The sequence below is a fragment of the Caretta caretta genome, chromosome 6 (genome assembly GCF_965140235.1).
Source record: "Caretta caretta isolate rCarCar2 chromosome 6, rCarCar1.hap1, whole genome shotgun sequence".
Taxonomy (NCBI): Eukaryota; Metazoa; Chordata; order Testudines; family Cheloniidae; genus Caretta; species Caretta caretta.
In genome coordinates, this window is record NC_134211.1 from 102596299 (window position 1) to 102611543 (window position 15245).

General features: G+C 37.8%; 1 protein-coding gene across 6 annotated transcripts in view; it reads right to left on the bottom strand.

Moving 5' to 3' along the window:
- Positions 1-377: 377 nt before the first annotated feature.
- The window catches only part of BTBD7 (BTB domain containing 7), a 109011-nt gene continuing 94143 nt past the window's right edge, over positions 378-15245 (bottom strand). For all 6 annotated transcript variants that reach the window (XM_048853258.2, XM_075129840.1, XM_075129839.1 and 3 more), the window contains 3 exons: positions 11261-11439; positions 9237-9668; positions 378-5592 (listed from right to left, as the gene is read on the bottom strand). In XM_048853258.2, the coding sequence (XP_048709215.1) occupies positions 4777-5592; positions 9237-9668; positions 11261-11439 (1427 nt within the window). In that variant the 3' untranslated portion in view covers positions 378-4776. The remainder of the gene's footprint in view (positions 5593-9236; positions 9669-11260; positions 11440-15245) is intronic.

Consider the following 15245-nt stretch of genomic DNA (forward strand, 5'->3'; position numbering starts at 1 on the left):
ATAAAACCTTTTAAAAATACATAACTATTTAATGAGCAAAATCACTACCTTTGAATTCCCATTCTCCCATTAGTGTGAATCACAGCCTTAAAATTCAAGGCAATGTCTGAGAAGAACGTCCTGTTCTAAGAGCAAGCACCTATAATCTACTCTCTTCCTCTAAGACTCTTTGTTACAGGGAAATATTTTTTCTCTATATTTTCCTTTTTTTGACAGCATTGACTCTAAACTCAGACAGGTAACTATGATTATAGTAATTAAGATGTGCTCTATTCCTCCAATAAGTCAACAGGGATATTTCTATCAATTAAGAGCATGCTGATGGATATGAAACAATTGTCTTAGGTGGCTGAACGGAAAAAGCTTTACACAAGCACTTTCTATACAAGCCATTTATTTGAAATGCCAACTATATGTAGGATAAAGTCATGGTACATGCTTCTCAGCAACAGTAGAAAAATAGAACCAGTGAAAACCTTTTTACAACTGTAATGGTACTCAAAAGAGAAATGTATTGTTTTACAATGCATCACACGAGACTAGAATTCAAGTTTGGAGGTACCTAAATAAAATACTATTTTTAAAAAAAACACTATGTACAATTGAAGCGTAAACAAGTTTTACAAAGTACTGGTTATGCAGGTTATAGAAAAAACACTTGCATAGGACATGAAGTCAGTTTAAGAAAATTTTCTGAGCCTTTAGCATTGAAGGCACTTGACTACCAGTAACAGCACAAGGACAATAAACAAAATGTAACATTGCAGAAGGCCAGACCACCTTCCAGAAGTAGAGAGATACGAAAAAAACCCAGCAAAACAATTTAAAGGAAGCATCCTTTTCAGGAATTAAGGTATTCATCCATACACAGTGTTGGCAAATGGGGCGGGGGGAGGGCGGGGGGAAGGAGAAATCTGTGTTTTGTTTTTGAATAAAAGATTGTGTACTGATGTTTTCAAGTAAATGAACATTAAATAAACCAAGAACAGGAAATCATCCTATGATTTGTGAAGTAAACATCTATTGATGGATCTTGCATCAAACAATGTTAAATGGGTAAGCAGTGTTCTTCTCTCTAATTCAGAACTATATGGAAGAACAGAGAGATCTTAGAATTCCCACTTTAATTTGAAAGTCTGTCATGTAAACAAGGGGCTTCTGCTGCAGCCAATAAACTGAAAAGAGATGAAGTATAGCATAGGGAATGGTAACATGTCTTAATTAAATCTTTAATTAATTAGTAACTAGTATCTTTCCCTGTATTAAGTAGCTGAGACAACTCACTACCCCAGTATGTCAGCTGCTTTTTGGGGTGAGGGGAGTGAAGATTAGTTTCAGCATAATGCTTCTAAAGAGTAGGATGCATGTATTCTTTTTATTAGGTTTCACATGTCCAGTTATACAAGCCTGGGGCCAAATTTAACCTTGGGATGAATAGAGGCAACTCCATTCACTAAAAATGGGTTGTATCAACTTAAACCAAGGGCATAATTTGGACTACTTTGCCTATACTACTTAAAAACTAGAAGAAACAACTGTCAGCATTACAAGCTAAGTCTCTTCTCAAGGAGATTCCCGTGATGACACAGGAAATACAAACTAGACAACACTCCTTTGATACATCTGCAAGAGACACGCCACTGTTACCTGGAGGTTCCACCAAAAAACAAACAAACAAAAACAGAAAATCATCTCACTTAACTGAGGATATTTCTAAACTGGTTAGGACTTGGGGGGGGAGGGAGGGGAAGTGATGTATGTTTACTATACACAAAAATATAAAACACCCCTGGGATTAGAGGACAATTACTACAATGCTGTCTCATGCAACTTTTGGCTTCAGTAATTACACTTTACCGACAATTCAGAATGTAGATTAAATCCTACAATTTAAAATAAGAAAAACCCCAACGAAAGATGACAAACGGTTACCCTCCGCTGAAAATATTTTGAGATCAGCAGCAATTCTCTATCTTCTTCCCAGATCAATATGAGTAAGTGAAAGTGCAGATTGTCTTAGTGGCCTGATTGTCTTATGGCCTGTCAAGGACGTCAAGCTTTTTCATGGATTTTTTCCTTAAGTACTGCTTGACGGTGTGAAATGCCAGCTTCTGAGATCTTGAAAGTGGCAACTGGTTTCTAAGGGCAGACAAACTTTCCAATAAAAAGCTTTTCACCAACATATTCCACCACAAACACATTTCATGGGTGCGTTCAAAATATACTCAAAAAACTTGTCAGCCTTCTTCACAAGCCACCCCTCCACAAGTTCCACCAAATAACTACTCATACTATTTCTAAGAGATTTGAGGCACAGTTTACCATACAGTACCACATCAAATATCATCAATAGCTAAAACAGGTTTCCGGTAAGCAGACCTATCAAGGTGTAGGTAAAATAAGTTATACAGAAAAGTAAGTCTTCTGTTGGAAGCTAGGATTTAAAGTGACCAAGTTACTAACATTTGAACACAGGCTTCAATGCAAGTAGTAATTTACTTTTTGGGAGAGGGTTACATTGATTTTAGTGCTCATGAGCATGGCGGGGGGGTCGAGGGGGAGGAGGAGTACGTATGGCTAAGAATTAGTGTTAGAAAATGTTGTGACAGACTTCACAGAGCAAGACCAATGCACCTCAGTCCCTAGCCAGTGCGACACCAGTGTTAACCCATCCTAACATTGCTGGAGGTCAGGACAACTGTCACACTGTGTTACAATTCTATGAACACAACATAGATTAGACATGAGGTTAGAATCACCACATGCATTTTGTACTTGAGACCCAACCCAAATTTCAAACCAAGCCTCCTAAGATGAAAAAAACAAATTATCAACTGTGATTTAGTCAACCTTCACCACCCAGTATCATTAGACTAACATGACTGTACCTTAAAGGAATCTTAACATGGTATGAAAACGCTGCAGGAGAGTTTATGATTTATTAGATCACAAACCCATGATAGTTTACCCAACCCCCACTTTCTAGATTTAGAATTCAGTATATAGTTGCACAATAAGGTCTTATGGCTCCTAAGCCTTGTATACATTAATGAGAGGCGGGGAGGTTGTTTTTGAGTTTTGCAGGGAAGGGATGGGCAACAAGAGACACCTATCTTTTACATGAAAATTGACTTATACTAAAGGAAATTGAAAAAGATTTACATTTAAATAGCATTAAGCATTTTTAAGGTTAAAATAGTCTTTAGCTCACACTGATTGAGGTCTTCAACTGCTACAAGATCTTTTGTTATAGTGACCAACCCAAAAAAAGGCATTTACCAGAAGTTACTACACTGTGGTATCATATACCAGAGTCTTCACAACATTCAGAATGGGAAATAAGTGTGGGGTAACTATTGGCAAGTGTTGACTTTTCAATGACTATCACTAAACCCCTTATACCGTGTAACCGCAGCACAATGGCAAGGGACGTACCCAAACCACCAGTGTCTCCTCTCTACCTTATATTCATGTTAGTGGAAGAGTCAGGCCTCCCCCCCCCCCCCAAAAAAAAAAAAATTACTGTTTTAATCAAGGGGCTAGAGGTGTAATTTTAAAAAGTACTAAGCCATATGCAACCAATGAAGCTAACACAGTTACTCTTCAGTCCATGAATTTGTTCACAAGAGAACAGCTGAAATGATAAATTCAAGACTTTAAAATGTTAAGGAACACTGAATGACATCAGGTAGACTAAAGCCCTTTGTTTTTCTCATAGGCAGAACAAAAGAAGGCAATGAGCAGTCACTTCAGCACCTCCACTAGAGAGGCAGCCCTCTCATTTGACAGTGTTATAATTTAGACATCATCAGATACTAAGCCTGATCTTCCTAGAGCTTTAGGTTTTGGCATGAATCCTCTGAACTCTGACCTTCACACAGCCCAATTCAAGGGTATCCTGTCTAGCACAGTAATGTTACGATCAATCTGCAGTATTTCTAAGTTTTCTTCACAAATCAATCATATGAGTCTGATAATAAGTACTTCTCAGTGCCCATGAAGTTCTCCAAAATCACAAATGGACCAGATAACGTAGGCTGAGATTTTCAAAGGAGCCGAATGCAGCAACACCCAACTTCGAATGAATTTCACTGGGACCTGGAAATCGAAATCGTTAGGTTCATTTGAAAGCCTCAGCCATATGTTTTAGACTAGACTTGCTGAATCAGAATGAATGGAGACCAGCTGCCATGACTCGTGAAACAGAATGGTATTAGACTGGATTTGCAGTAGTGATAGACCAGGAAGATTTCAGACCTCAACAAACAATGTTACTAAAAAAGTATTCTGATGTGCTGTTCTTTGGAATTCCTACATAATTCAAAAATAAACACATTGTTACTATCTCATAAGAAAATACATTTCATAGTGTGCAACCCAATGCACGTAGAGAACTGGGAGGTGAAAGGTAAAATGCAGAAGTATGAAAATACAGTCCTTTAAATGTAACAAGAAAGTTTAACATATTAGTACAAAACTAATACTGGTAAAATAAATGTACAGGTGCAAAAGGCTACCAATTTGTAAAAAAAAAAGTGCCAGCTATTTTTTGTAAAGACTTAATATCTTCAAACCACAAAAATAAACCCAGAAGCAGCATTCAAAATAAACTGATAGCATGCTGTCTCTAATAAAGCAATGTATATACAAAAAAAGTGAGCAAAATTGAGTTTTCTGCTGGCATTAATGAATTTGTCTGACAAATGTCAGGCCAAAAGCTGTGAAGAATGGGGTGTTTCACAACTCTCAGGCACAGAGAAATAGTGGAGGTTGCTTTCAGAGGGCAGATTTTTTGTATAGAAAGTCTGGTTTGCTTGGAGACCTCCTTCCTCTGCTTACTGCATCTTCCCTTTCCAAATCTGTATTTCTCTGTGCTTCGTGTTCCAGAGGCTCTTCCTCTGTCAGTCTCCTGCTGGATCGCTCTTCTTGTATCTCAGAGCTGTACGTAGAGAGTGAAGGTCTGTTAGAGGTTAGCCCATACGTTAAGTCAGTTTCCATTTTTGTTCTTCCCCTAATGTGAACTGGGCCATTACCAGCATTTTCCTGGGCAGCCAATGCCAAGTCCAACCGCTGGGGAGGTTGTTCTAAGACATCGAGGTGTATTGGCTCATTCTTTTGTCTGTGCTGATGCCCATCTTGGGAAAGCACATATTCTCTCCTAGAATCCTCTTGCTTTTTAGGAGATAACTGGTTAGGTAGATAGGCTGACTTTAAGCCACTCGGTGATGCCTTATTGTGGCTATACAAATCTGGACCAAAATACATGCCTTGGGAAGGTGAAGGAGTATGTCTGCTAGGTGCTGGAGTTGAAGGTCTGCATGCAGCATTAGAGAAATCATAGAAATCTGGATACTCCTGTTGATTTTCTCGAGTATCGATTTTTTGATCTATTGATTGTTTCTTTCGAGAACTGTGTATGTGCCTAGTCTGAATACATGAAATATGCTGGGGTGGTCCAGGTCCGACCTCTGCTACTGGCTGGCTTAATTCTGTGTCAACAGTGAGCTCTGGCAATCTTCTGTCCTTTAGAGACATCGTTGACACACCCATAGCAATATCTGGCATCAACTCATTTAACATGGGCTGAGTACACTAGAAAAGAAAAAAAGAGTTAACTTTAGTTGGATTTTCCTTTACTTCTATATTTGAATAACATTTATCTATATCATCATTTTCTCTAGTAGTTGGTGATACTTTTCCTTTCTAACCCGCTTCAGTCTTCTAGAGCAACGCTGGCCAGTAAATTCAACATCGTTTCAAAACTTGTTTAAGAGCATGTGCTACTGCAAATCAGTTAATATTTTTATATATAGATATACACACACACACACACCATACCAATCAGTAGTTTACTTTTCAGTTTCCTAGAGGAGGGACTCATCTACTGTATTCCATACATTTGATCCACACTAACCAGCTTTAAAAGCAGGTTATTACCCAGAATTAGCACTGAGAAGCAACTATTGAAAACATCCAACTCTGCACATTGCCCTTGGAAATAATAAGTAAAAGGCAAAAGATCATGCATATCATTTCTACATTGGAATATGCAACTAATCAAATCCCAAGAGAATGTCCCTCCCTTGCAAAGAGCAAACCATGTCCAATCTCTCTTCCCCTCTCCCTTATGAAATGGTAGCTACTTTCAATTGACAAAGAAGATAATTTTAGTCCTTTGTTCAATAAACAATACAAAATAAAATGTATTACATGTGCAAGTTCAGACTGCCAGTCAACAAACTTTAAATATGACTGCTTTCAGCCACCTACAATATTAGTTTTTCAAAAAATATACATTCAGTGCAAAACACAACATTAGTGAAACGTTATGGCTGAGAATTTAAATGCATAAAAGTCAGGAAATGTATATATCTGGTTGCAACCTCTCTGCACATATTCTGTATTTTGTAAATACAGAATAATTACATTTATGCTTTATATATTTATATGCACACAATATGGCTGAGTTAAAATTGCTGTGGTAGTTACGAAATTGATTCTTCTCTCCTTGTTACATGTTTGGAGGTGATCTTGCCAATTACAGACCAATAAACCTCCCAGGAAAATGATAATTTCTACTTTTATCATCTCCAGTAAACCATTAGATGAACACGACTTGACAGCGATAACCTAGTACAAGGGCTGTGAAGGAAAATTGTGCGTTTCTACTTTACTAGAATTATTTGACCACACTGGCTAAAGACTGGATAAAGGAGAAGAAGCTGACAAATTTGAACCCTCATATAAGGCTACTGAGGAAGCTACATATTCATGGATTGAGAAGTAAACATTTTTATTGATTAGAAACGAAGACAAGTCGGGATAAATAGTCAATTTTCAGCATGGCAAAAGGATACAGCAGGATACTCTATCAAGGATTCTTTGCTAAGACTGGAATTGTTTAATATATTTATTATCTAGAAAAGGGAGTGAGTAGTGAGATGACAACATTTGTAAGATGACAAAATTATTTAGTTAAGACTAGAGAAGACAGAAGAACTTCAGATGGACCTAGCAAAGATAGGTGAATAGGCAGCATAAGTGGCAGGTAAAAAGTCAATGTTAAATGCAAGTGAGAAGGAATAATTTGAAACAATCATACATGTTTCTGGCTCCTAAATTAATTGTAATCACTCAGGAAAAATAGCCAGGTGTACTTTTCCCTACCTCAATTAACACTTCCCCCCTCCCCCACCCACTTTTGCATGCTGAGCAAACATTGGTATGTCTAACAAAACAGGGATAGGAAAGACTGGATGTATTATGTCATTTTATGTATTAATGGTATGCCCTCACCTGAGATACTGTGTTTAAGTCTAGTCACTCAATCTCAAAGGGTAACAGAAAAAGAAGGGCGCAGAGATAAAGTGAAAATTGAACTGACATGGAAAGATTTCAACAGGAAGAGAGACTGAAAAGATTGTAACTGGTAAGAAAATGAATAAGGGACAAGTTAAAGGTATCCAAAATAATGAAGTATAGAAAAGATAGTTGGGATTCCTATTAGACTTTTTAGATAATATAAAAATAAGGAGACAACCAAGGAAATTGAAAGGCAATACAATAAGGAAATACTTCTTACCCCAAAATATAAACCAACTTTGGAGCACCATTGCCACAGGATAAAGAGGCCAAGGGTGTAAGATTTTTTTTAAAAAAGGATTTATATGGATGATGACAATGTCTAAAGTTATGTTAGAAACGATAAAAGGATATTTAAAATGGTTCCTTATGCTTTAGCATGAGGCAATTACTAACAGAGTGTGCTAGGAAGAAACTTCTCCTGTGGGCAGGCTGTCTACTACAGGATTTCCTGCACCTTTCTCTGAAATATCTAGTATTGGTCACTGTTCAGAGACCAGTAGGGCAATTCCTATGCTAAATACTTAGTTATTACTTTGCATTCAAGAGAGCGGGGGGTTTCTTTAAGTTAATGTTAAAGAGAATACAAAGCAGCATACATACAAGTGTTTTAAATCAAGTTCCTTCTTTAAAAGCAGTTTCACTCACTCCAATCTGTGGAGTTCCCACCATATATTTGCTTGTTAATAATCTAGCGGCTAATAAGCATGCAAGCTTTGTGCATGACTTTCAGACACTAACATATGTCAAAGGCATTTCTTAATATGAGGAATAAGTACATGGCAAGTTTGAAATCACTTAAAAAAGGGCTATTTTGTAATGGGAGCATAAGAAAGCTCTTGAATATTTTTCTTAAAATATGAAAACAATTTCTACCAAGTTCAAATAATTTAGAACAAGGGTTCTCAAACTGGGGGTCGGGACCTCTCAGGAGGGTCATGGGCTGTCCGCCTCCACCCCAAACCCCACTTTGCAACCAGCGTTTCTAATGGTGTTAAATGTATATAAAAAAAGTGTTTTTAATTTGTAAGGGGGGGTCGCACTCAGAGGCTTGCTATGTGAAAGGGGTCACTAGTACAAAAGTTTGAGAACTACTGATTTAGAAAGAGCTGAACTGAGTTTTACCAACTGAAAAACAAGTCACCTTTGAGTGCAGAAGCATACAGAAGGTCAGATTTAAGTAAATATAAATTATTTGGAAAGATCTGAGTGACTATAAGCAGGTTTTCAGAAACTGAAGTATAGTGTGTTGGGAGACATGCACAGTCTCAAAACAGGTTTAGGAGTCCTAGAACTGATATCAAGTAATGTCAACATTAAAACTTTTCTTTTTAAAATGTGCTTTTAGCAATTACATTTCTATCCAGACATACAACCAATCATATGAATGAAGTCAGCTTCATTCAAGGAAGCCAGTCTTCCTACACAATTTTTTCTTTACCTTTAAATATTAATCCATGAACGCTTTCTACATATACATATATCCCACTCTCCATCACCTGCCACCGGCTTATTCATTTTAGAATCCAATTCAAAATTACCCCCCAGGCATTCAGAACTCTCCATGAATTTCCTCCACATGCCTGTCTGTCTACATTACTTCTCAAGTGAATATGTATTGCAAGAGTAACACCTACATCCACCTATGCCCCTGTCTATTCCACTAGTTCTGCTCCTTCTGTTTTGGCTCCCTCTACCATGATGGTTCAGGTATTTTACAGAAGGGGTGGAGGGGAGAAGGTTTATTTATGCTCCCCACTGAGTTATAAACCCAGCCTTTGCACCTCCCTCCAAGCCATGTTAGGTCATTACATTTCACCTTAACTTTCCTTTTCAACAAATTACTTCAATGGGGGGAAAAAAGATGCACTTACTGCTTGCTTTTCAGCTGCCATTACTGCTGCTGCTGCAGCTACTGTTTGTCTCCCCAGTCCTGTAGTGTTAGTGCAATCAGGGGGTGCTGCTGCTTTGACACCATGTAAGTAGATGGGTGGGGGAACTTTAGGAGCTGTCCTGGAGTGGAACAGTGAATGGTTACATGGATAAGAAAAGGAACGTGAGGGATGTTGACTCGGCACCCTTTGCTTCCAGCCCATTTTGAACTGGCTGTGAATAGGAGTAGCTGGTGGATGGTAAGGAGGTGGAGGAGGGGGCAGTGGTGGATGGAAGGCCACATAAGAGTCAAGTTCTGTAAACATGGTTTCTGCAGTGGGAGTGCTGTTAACTCGACATCGTCCAGACTGTCTCATAGTTAGGAGTGGACTTTCATCCCCAAATCGCTCGTCAGGAAAGAACTTGTGAGGATTCTGCAAGGGAACGCAACAAAATAGAAGACATTAAAAAAAGTTGTGGTTTTTGGGGCAGATTTCCTATAAAATTGACCAAAGATTGGGACTTGTAATCTAAGATTAATACAATGACTAGTTAGTCCCAGCATTTTAAATAATACACTGAAAAACTCAAAGAAGGTGACTAAGAGCTGATCACGAACGAGTCAGAGGCGAGAGCCTTGCATCAGCTTCACTGGTCAAATTACTCACCGTGATCAAGATATCCAAATGTATTATTTGCATTCCAGCAGCATTTGGAGGCCTCAATCAAAATTGCCCCTTTCCCTTCCCACCAATCACAGTAGGTGCTGTACAGGCACATTGTAAATTCTTTAGGGGGCAAGGACTGACTTACTATCTAAATATTTAGTCCTTTTCACTCTTCATGACTTGTTCTTGAACCAATTTGTTATTCTTAAGTATTCAGAGTCATTTGGATGAACAATTTGCAGCCTACAAGTTGTTCACAAATTGCTCATTTTCACTATTTACAGTGAGTGGTCACTTAAGTCACATGGTATAATTTTTGCTCAGTGCCTAGAGGGAAGCTTTTTGAAACAGGAAAATAACCAACAAATTACAAAAAGCAAATAATAAATAGTGAGCACAGTCTGCTCCTACTCATGCTTGAATGCTTGTGCAATACCTATATTATTTTGGGGGACAAGTATACCTATTCTCTAATGTTCATGCATAGCAAACACTGCAAATGTTACTGAACCAATAAACAAATCAGAATTCAAACCAGTGTCAAGCACTGGAACACCGTTTTTGCAACATTTAACCAACCAGTTCAAGTGGAGGAAAAGACAAAACTCTTCTTTAGTGGGTGCTTGGGGTTTTTTTTTTTGTTTGTTTTAAATGACAAATGTAAGAATTCTTATGTGTAATCAGTTAAAAAAAATCTACTGGTGTTCCCCCGGGGGGTTCAAAAACAGTGTATTTTACCACCACTGTATTACATTATTGCAAAGACCTTCTCACCTTCCTATCTACTTTGAGTCTGTGCGATTATCAGCCCTTTCCCCAATGAGAATTTTTTAAAGGTAAGAGAGAAGTGTCTGAACATCAAGTGCTTTGCACAGTGACAATGACAACAGCTTCTCAGATTCTGAGACTACATGTAACCAACATCACTGGAATCAGGCACTGGACATTTTCACTCCATATTATAGCATTTTTTCCAAAAAGAAGCATTAACATTCCTTCTTTGTCTCCTCCACTTCTTTCAACAAATGCCACTGCTGGTTGATGCTGGAAATAAGCTTAATTTATTTGATATAATAAAAATATGCGTTTTCTCACTGGTAAAAATTCTTCACTTCCAAGCCCATTTTACGATGTATGAATACCACCCTCTTTCTAGCATCCAATTTTCTACACCTCCAACAAGCAGTTCATTACTAGTACCTGATCACTGAGTGTAAATACAAGGGCAGATTAAAAAAAGTAGTGAACACCTATACGTTTGTTTTTGTTGCAGTCCTAGTCAAACATTCAGTTTTCAAAAGATTTGCACCAAATCACTCTGGAGAAGGAATTAAACTTATCCAGACAATTTTCCATACCTGCAAAAGCTCAGCAGCAGCATCAGAAAGTCCAAACTCTCGCAATACACGAATCTGAATCTCATAACTGACAGTGGCTCCTTCTCCACAATTAAGACCATATGCTCTTTGAACCTGCTCAGTATGACGGAGTTCCTGGAGCCGTTTGACCATCTCTTTAACAACAAGGAGATGGGGAACTGTGGGGGAAAAAAATGACAGTAAAAAGTTACACGAGAATTTATTTCTTAAGACATTAATGGAACTAAGCAATTCAACGCTGTGACTAACTTTAGTTTTTCATTCAGAATTAATGTTAGGCTGACTACGTTGCTGAAGACGACTGGCACCGAGCCAAGAATAGTATGACTTACATATTTGTGCTTAATGCCTTAGAGCATCTTTATGGGATAAAGTGTAGAATAAACTAGTGCTAAGGATGTGTGCCATTTTTCTGGCTTTTACGAAAGCGAACCACAAATATACTCTTCTTTGTAAACGTCTTACAGGATGCAGGAATTTTATGAATTGGGCACCATGATATTTTAAATATCAACTGCACATTCCCTCTAGAATACTATAGGCCAACAATATGCTGATATTCTTGGCACAATTTATGTTTTTGGTGGAATACTGGGATCACAAGACCATAGTACCAGTAATAACTACAGAAAATGCATTTTAAAGAAATTATATGAGTTTTAAGCCAACATAAACCTGTGAAAATTACACTTTTTTATGCAGCTGCCTTGAAATAATTAGAAGCCTTTCCAAAAGGAAATCATATGTAATTTTGGTTATTTGGTTATCCTATTGCACAACTATCATGTAATATTTTGCTGCTGTCTGGTGATGGGTGATATTTCTTTGCGAATTTTCTGTCCCTAGTAACGTGCATATCTTGAGAAAAGTTAAATTCAAGCCTCCCTAAATGCAGCGTCTGAATCGTGAACCTCACCAGCTATCCAATGACAAAATATTACCATCTGTGATGTCCACAAAGATTAAATGGATTAGACAGCAAAAGCAATGCATGGGGTATTTCCATTTCAGAGGTGAAATAAACACCACGTCACGTAACTGCAATCAAACATCAATTGCTTCTAGTTTCATAAAGATCACCACAGTGTGTGCAGTACATGGTGGATTTGATTTAAATAATGATTTAAATCACTAGTCAGGAAGACTCGATTTAATAATGGATTTCTACATAAAAGTGCATTCTTGTTGGTTGTTATAACCTTAATACATATTCTTCACAACTCAGAGATAGATGTGGGTTTCATTTTTAGAAGGTACACACTATATATTTTTAACATAGGTTATTCTGAAAACTTTTCAGATTCGTTTTACAGCTATATCAGAAAATGAATGATTGTCTGGTTATTTCATTTACCAAAGGTATTTGAAGCAGATATTTATGAAGTCATTGAGAGGTGAACTATCTCCAATTCAACAGGTTAATCATTAGTATTTGGAGGATTTTCTTGCCATGCTGTATCAGGAGGAAAACATCACTAGACAGATATTTAAATTGTTTTATTTAACTAAAACAACAACGTTATGTATTCTGGTTTTTTTCTTCAACAGCAAACATATAATATATTAACAAAACAAGCATATGAATTTTTGAATTTAGTTAAACATTCAAGTTTTTTAAAATCAGTTTGTTTGTTAAAACTGTTTTTAACTAAAAAATTAAATCAACAATGACAACCAGCTCAACATGAGAAATTTAAAATATTGGCTTCTGCAGCTAACTCAGTTGTCTTTCACCTTCATTTTCCTGTTGGTCATAATCTGGAAAAGAAAAACAAGCTTTCCTGCTTTTTCAGATCCCAAACGATTTATCATTTGGAATGAATTCGTCCAAAGGAAGAAACTATTTTTTCTACACCGACAGAAGAAGCTACTGCTGCTAAAAGTGAGATCATCACTTCAACAGTCTCTGAATCCAAGTGCTTAAGTGACTTCTACCAGTTCACTGGTGTGACTTTCTTTAAAACATCATCAGCAAACATATTTCTTGAATGGTTCTTATCCCCAAACTTGGTCTCTTTTACGGTCTGCTGCCATTATAAGTTTTCCCTTCTAATGAGAGAATGGGATGGTAGATCTCAAATCAATGAAGGCTACACTCAGAAACACCTTAAGACTTCTGGAATATGCTGTTCAAACAGTTTCTCTTTTGTTTCTACTGCCTGTCCCTCCCTTCTCACATTTATCTCCAGACTTCTCCTTGTCCAGATCTATTCCACCCCCAACAATCTTCTAGTCATTGACATTTTTGAAACTTTTCATTTTTAGAGAGAGGTAAGGGATTGACTCTGTGTACACAAATTTGCAGAGAGACAATAGGGTTGAGGTCTGTTATTTCTCACCTCTATATGTTATTTATTTAGAAACATTTTTGCTGTTAACAAGCATGTTGTCTCTGGAGACACAAATCCACAGTTTGAGAACTGCAAAACTAAGCATTTCTGATGGCATCTTCTAGACTGAGCACTGAGTTCCATTGGGTAGATGGAAAGATTAACCTAAATAATCTATACAGAAGCCCTTGAAACCCCATAAAATTGGGTCCCTAATTCATGAACTGCTGGAACTCATTTATAAAACTTTTCTTAAACATTACATGAATATATTGTCTCATACTATAGAATTAGTATTTATAATCCCTACTCCATGATGAGCTATCTTTTTTTTTTTTTTAAAAATAATTGATTTTTATCCACCCTTGTGCAATATCAGACTTGCTAATTTTTCCAAAATGTTTTTTTTTATTTCTGGCATATGAACCAACATAGTAAAAACGTGTGCATCTGCAATATCTCTAAGAGTCTCAAACAAACCTCTATACAGTGGAGTTGCATCTTACACGGGGGTTAGGTTCTAAAGTCAGCGCATAAGATGAAAATCGCATATAGTCAAAGAGAGAGAGCGACGGAAGAATGAAAGAATAAAAAAGGGAGAAAGACGACTTCAATGTCATTATGCGCAAACCGGAGTGCCTCAGGACGGCCAGGAGCCATCTGTCTACAATCAGCAACACTTTAAAGTCAAGTCCTTTCTCTTCGAGGTACCGCTTGCCCTCCGGAATGAAACACTTGTGGAACCAATCCAGAAGTAATGCTGCCATCACCCAAACCTTTTTATTTGATTGTCAGAACACAGGCAGGAGATTTTTGTTCTTGCCTTTTAGGGCACAGGGATTTACAGCCCTGTAGAGCAAGCCCGACTTTATTAAATTCCCAGCCGCATTGCCACAAAACAACACAGTCACACTGTCTTTAGCTGCTTTGAAGCCAGTGGCTTGTCTTTCTGATTTCAAAGTGTAAGTGCGGTTGGGCATTTTTTTCCAGAAGAGCCGAGTCTCGTCAGCATTAAAAAGTTGTTCCGGAAGATAGCCCTTTTCTTCTATGATTTTCTTTAATTGTTCGGGGTAGGCTTTTGCTGCCTCTTCATTGGCAGATGAAGCTTCACCAGTAGTCTGCACGTTTTTGAGGTTGAAGCGGTTTCTAAAACTGTTATGGCTGGCTTTGAATTCCTTCTCATCAGAAGGCTGTCCCTCTTAGGTGGGAGGTTTGAACAGCACGTAGAGGCTAAGAGCCTTTTCTCGCAACGTGTTGCCATCGATAGGCACACGTTTACGGTTCATGTCTTCCAGCCATAAGTTTAATGCCTTTTCAGTCTTCACTAAAGTCTTATCACGCACCTGGCTCTTCACCTTAGCAGTTACTGGAGCACTTGATGCCATGGCTTGACGAATTTCTCTCTCTCAAATCTTGATGACACGGATGCTAGATTCGTTGCGGCCATATTTACGCGCCACATTGGAGACCGACATACCATCTCTCAGTAAGTCCAACACAGCCAGTTTTTCCTCCAGCGTTGGAACAGATCGCTGTTTCTTAGGTTCAGCACCAGATGAAGTAGTTGGCTTGTGTTTAGGGGCCATATTGTACGAAAAATACGTATCTTTAAACACTAGAATCACACTCAGCGC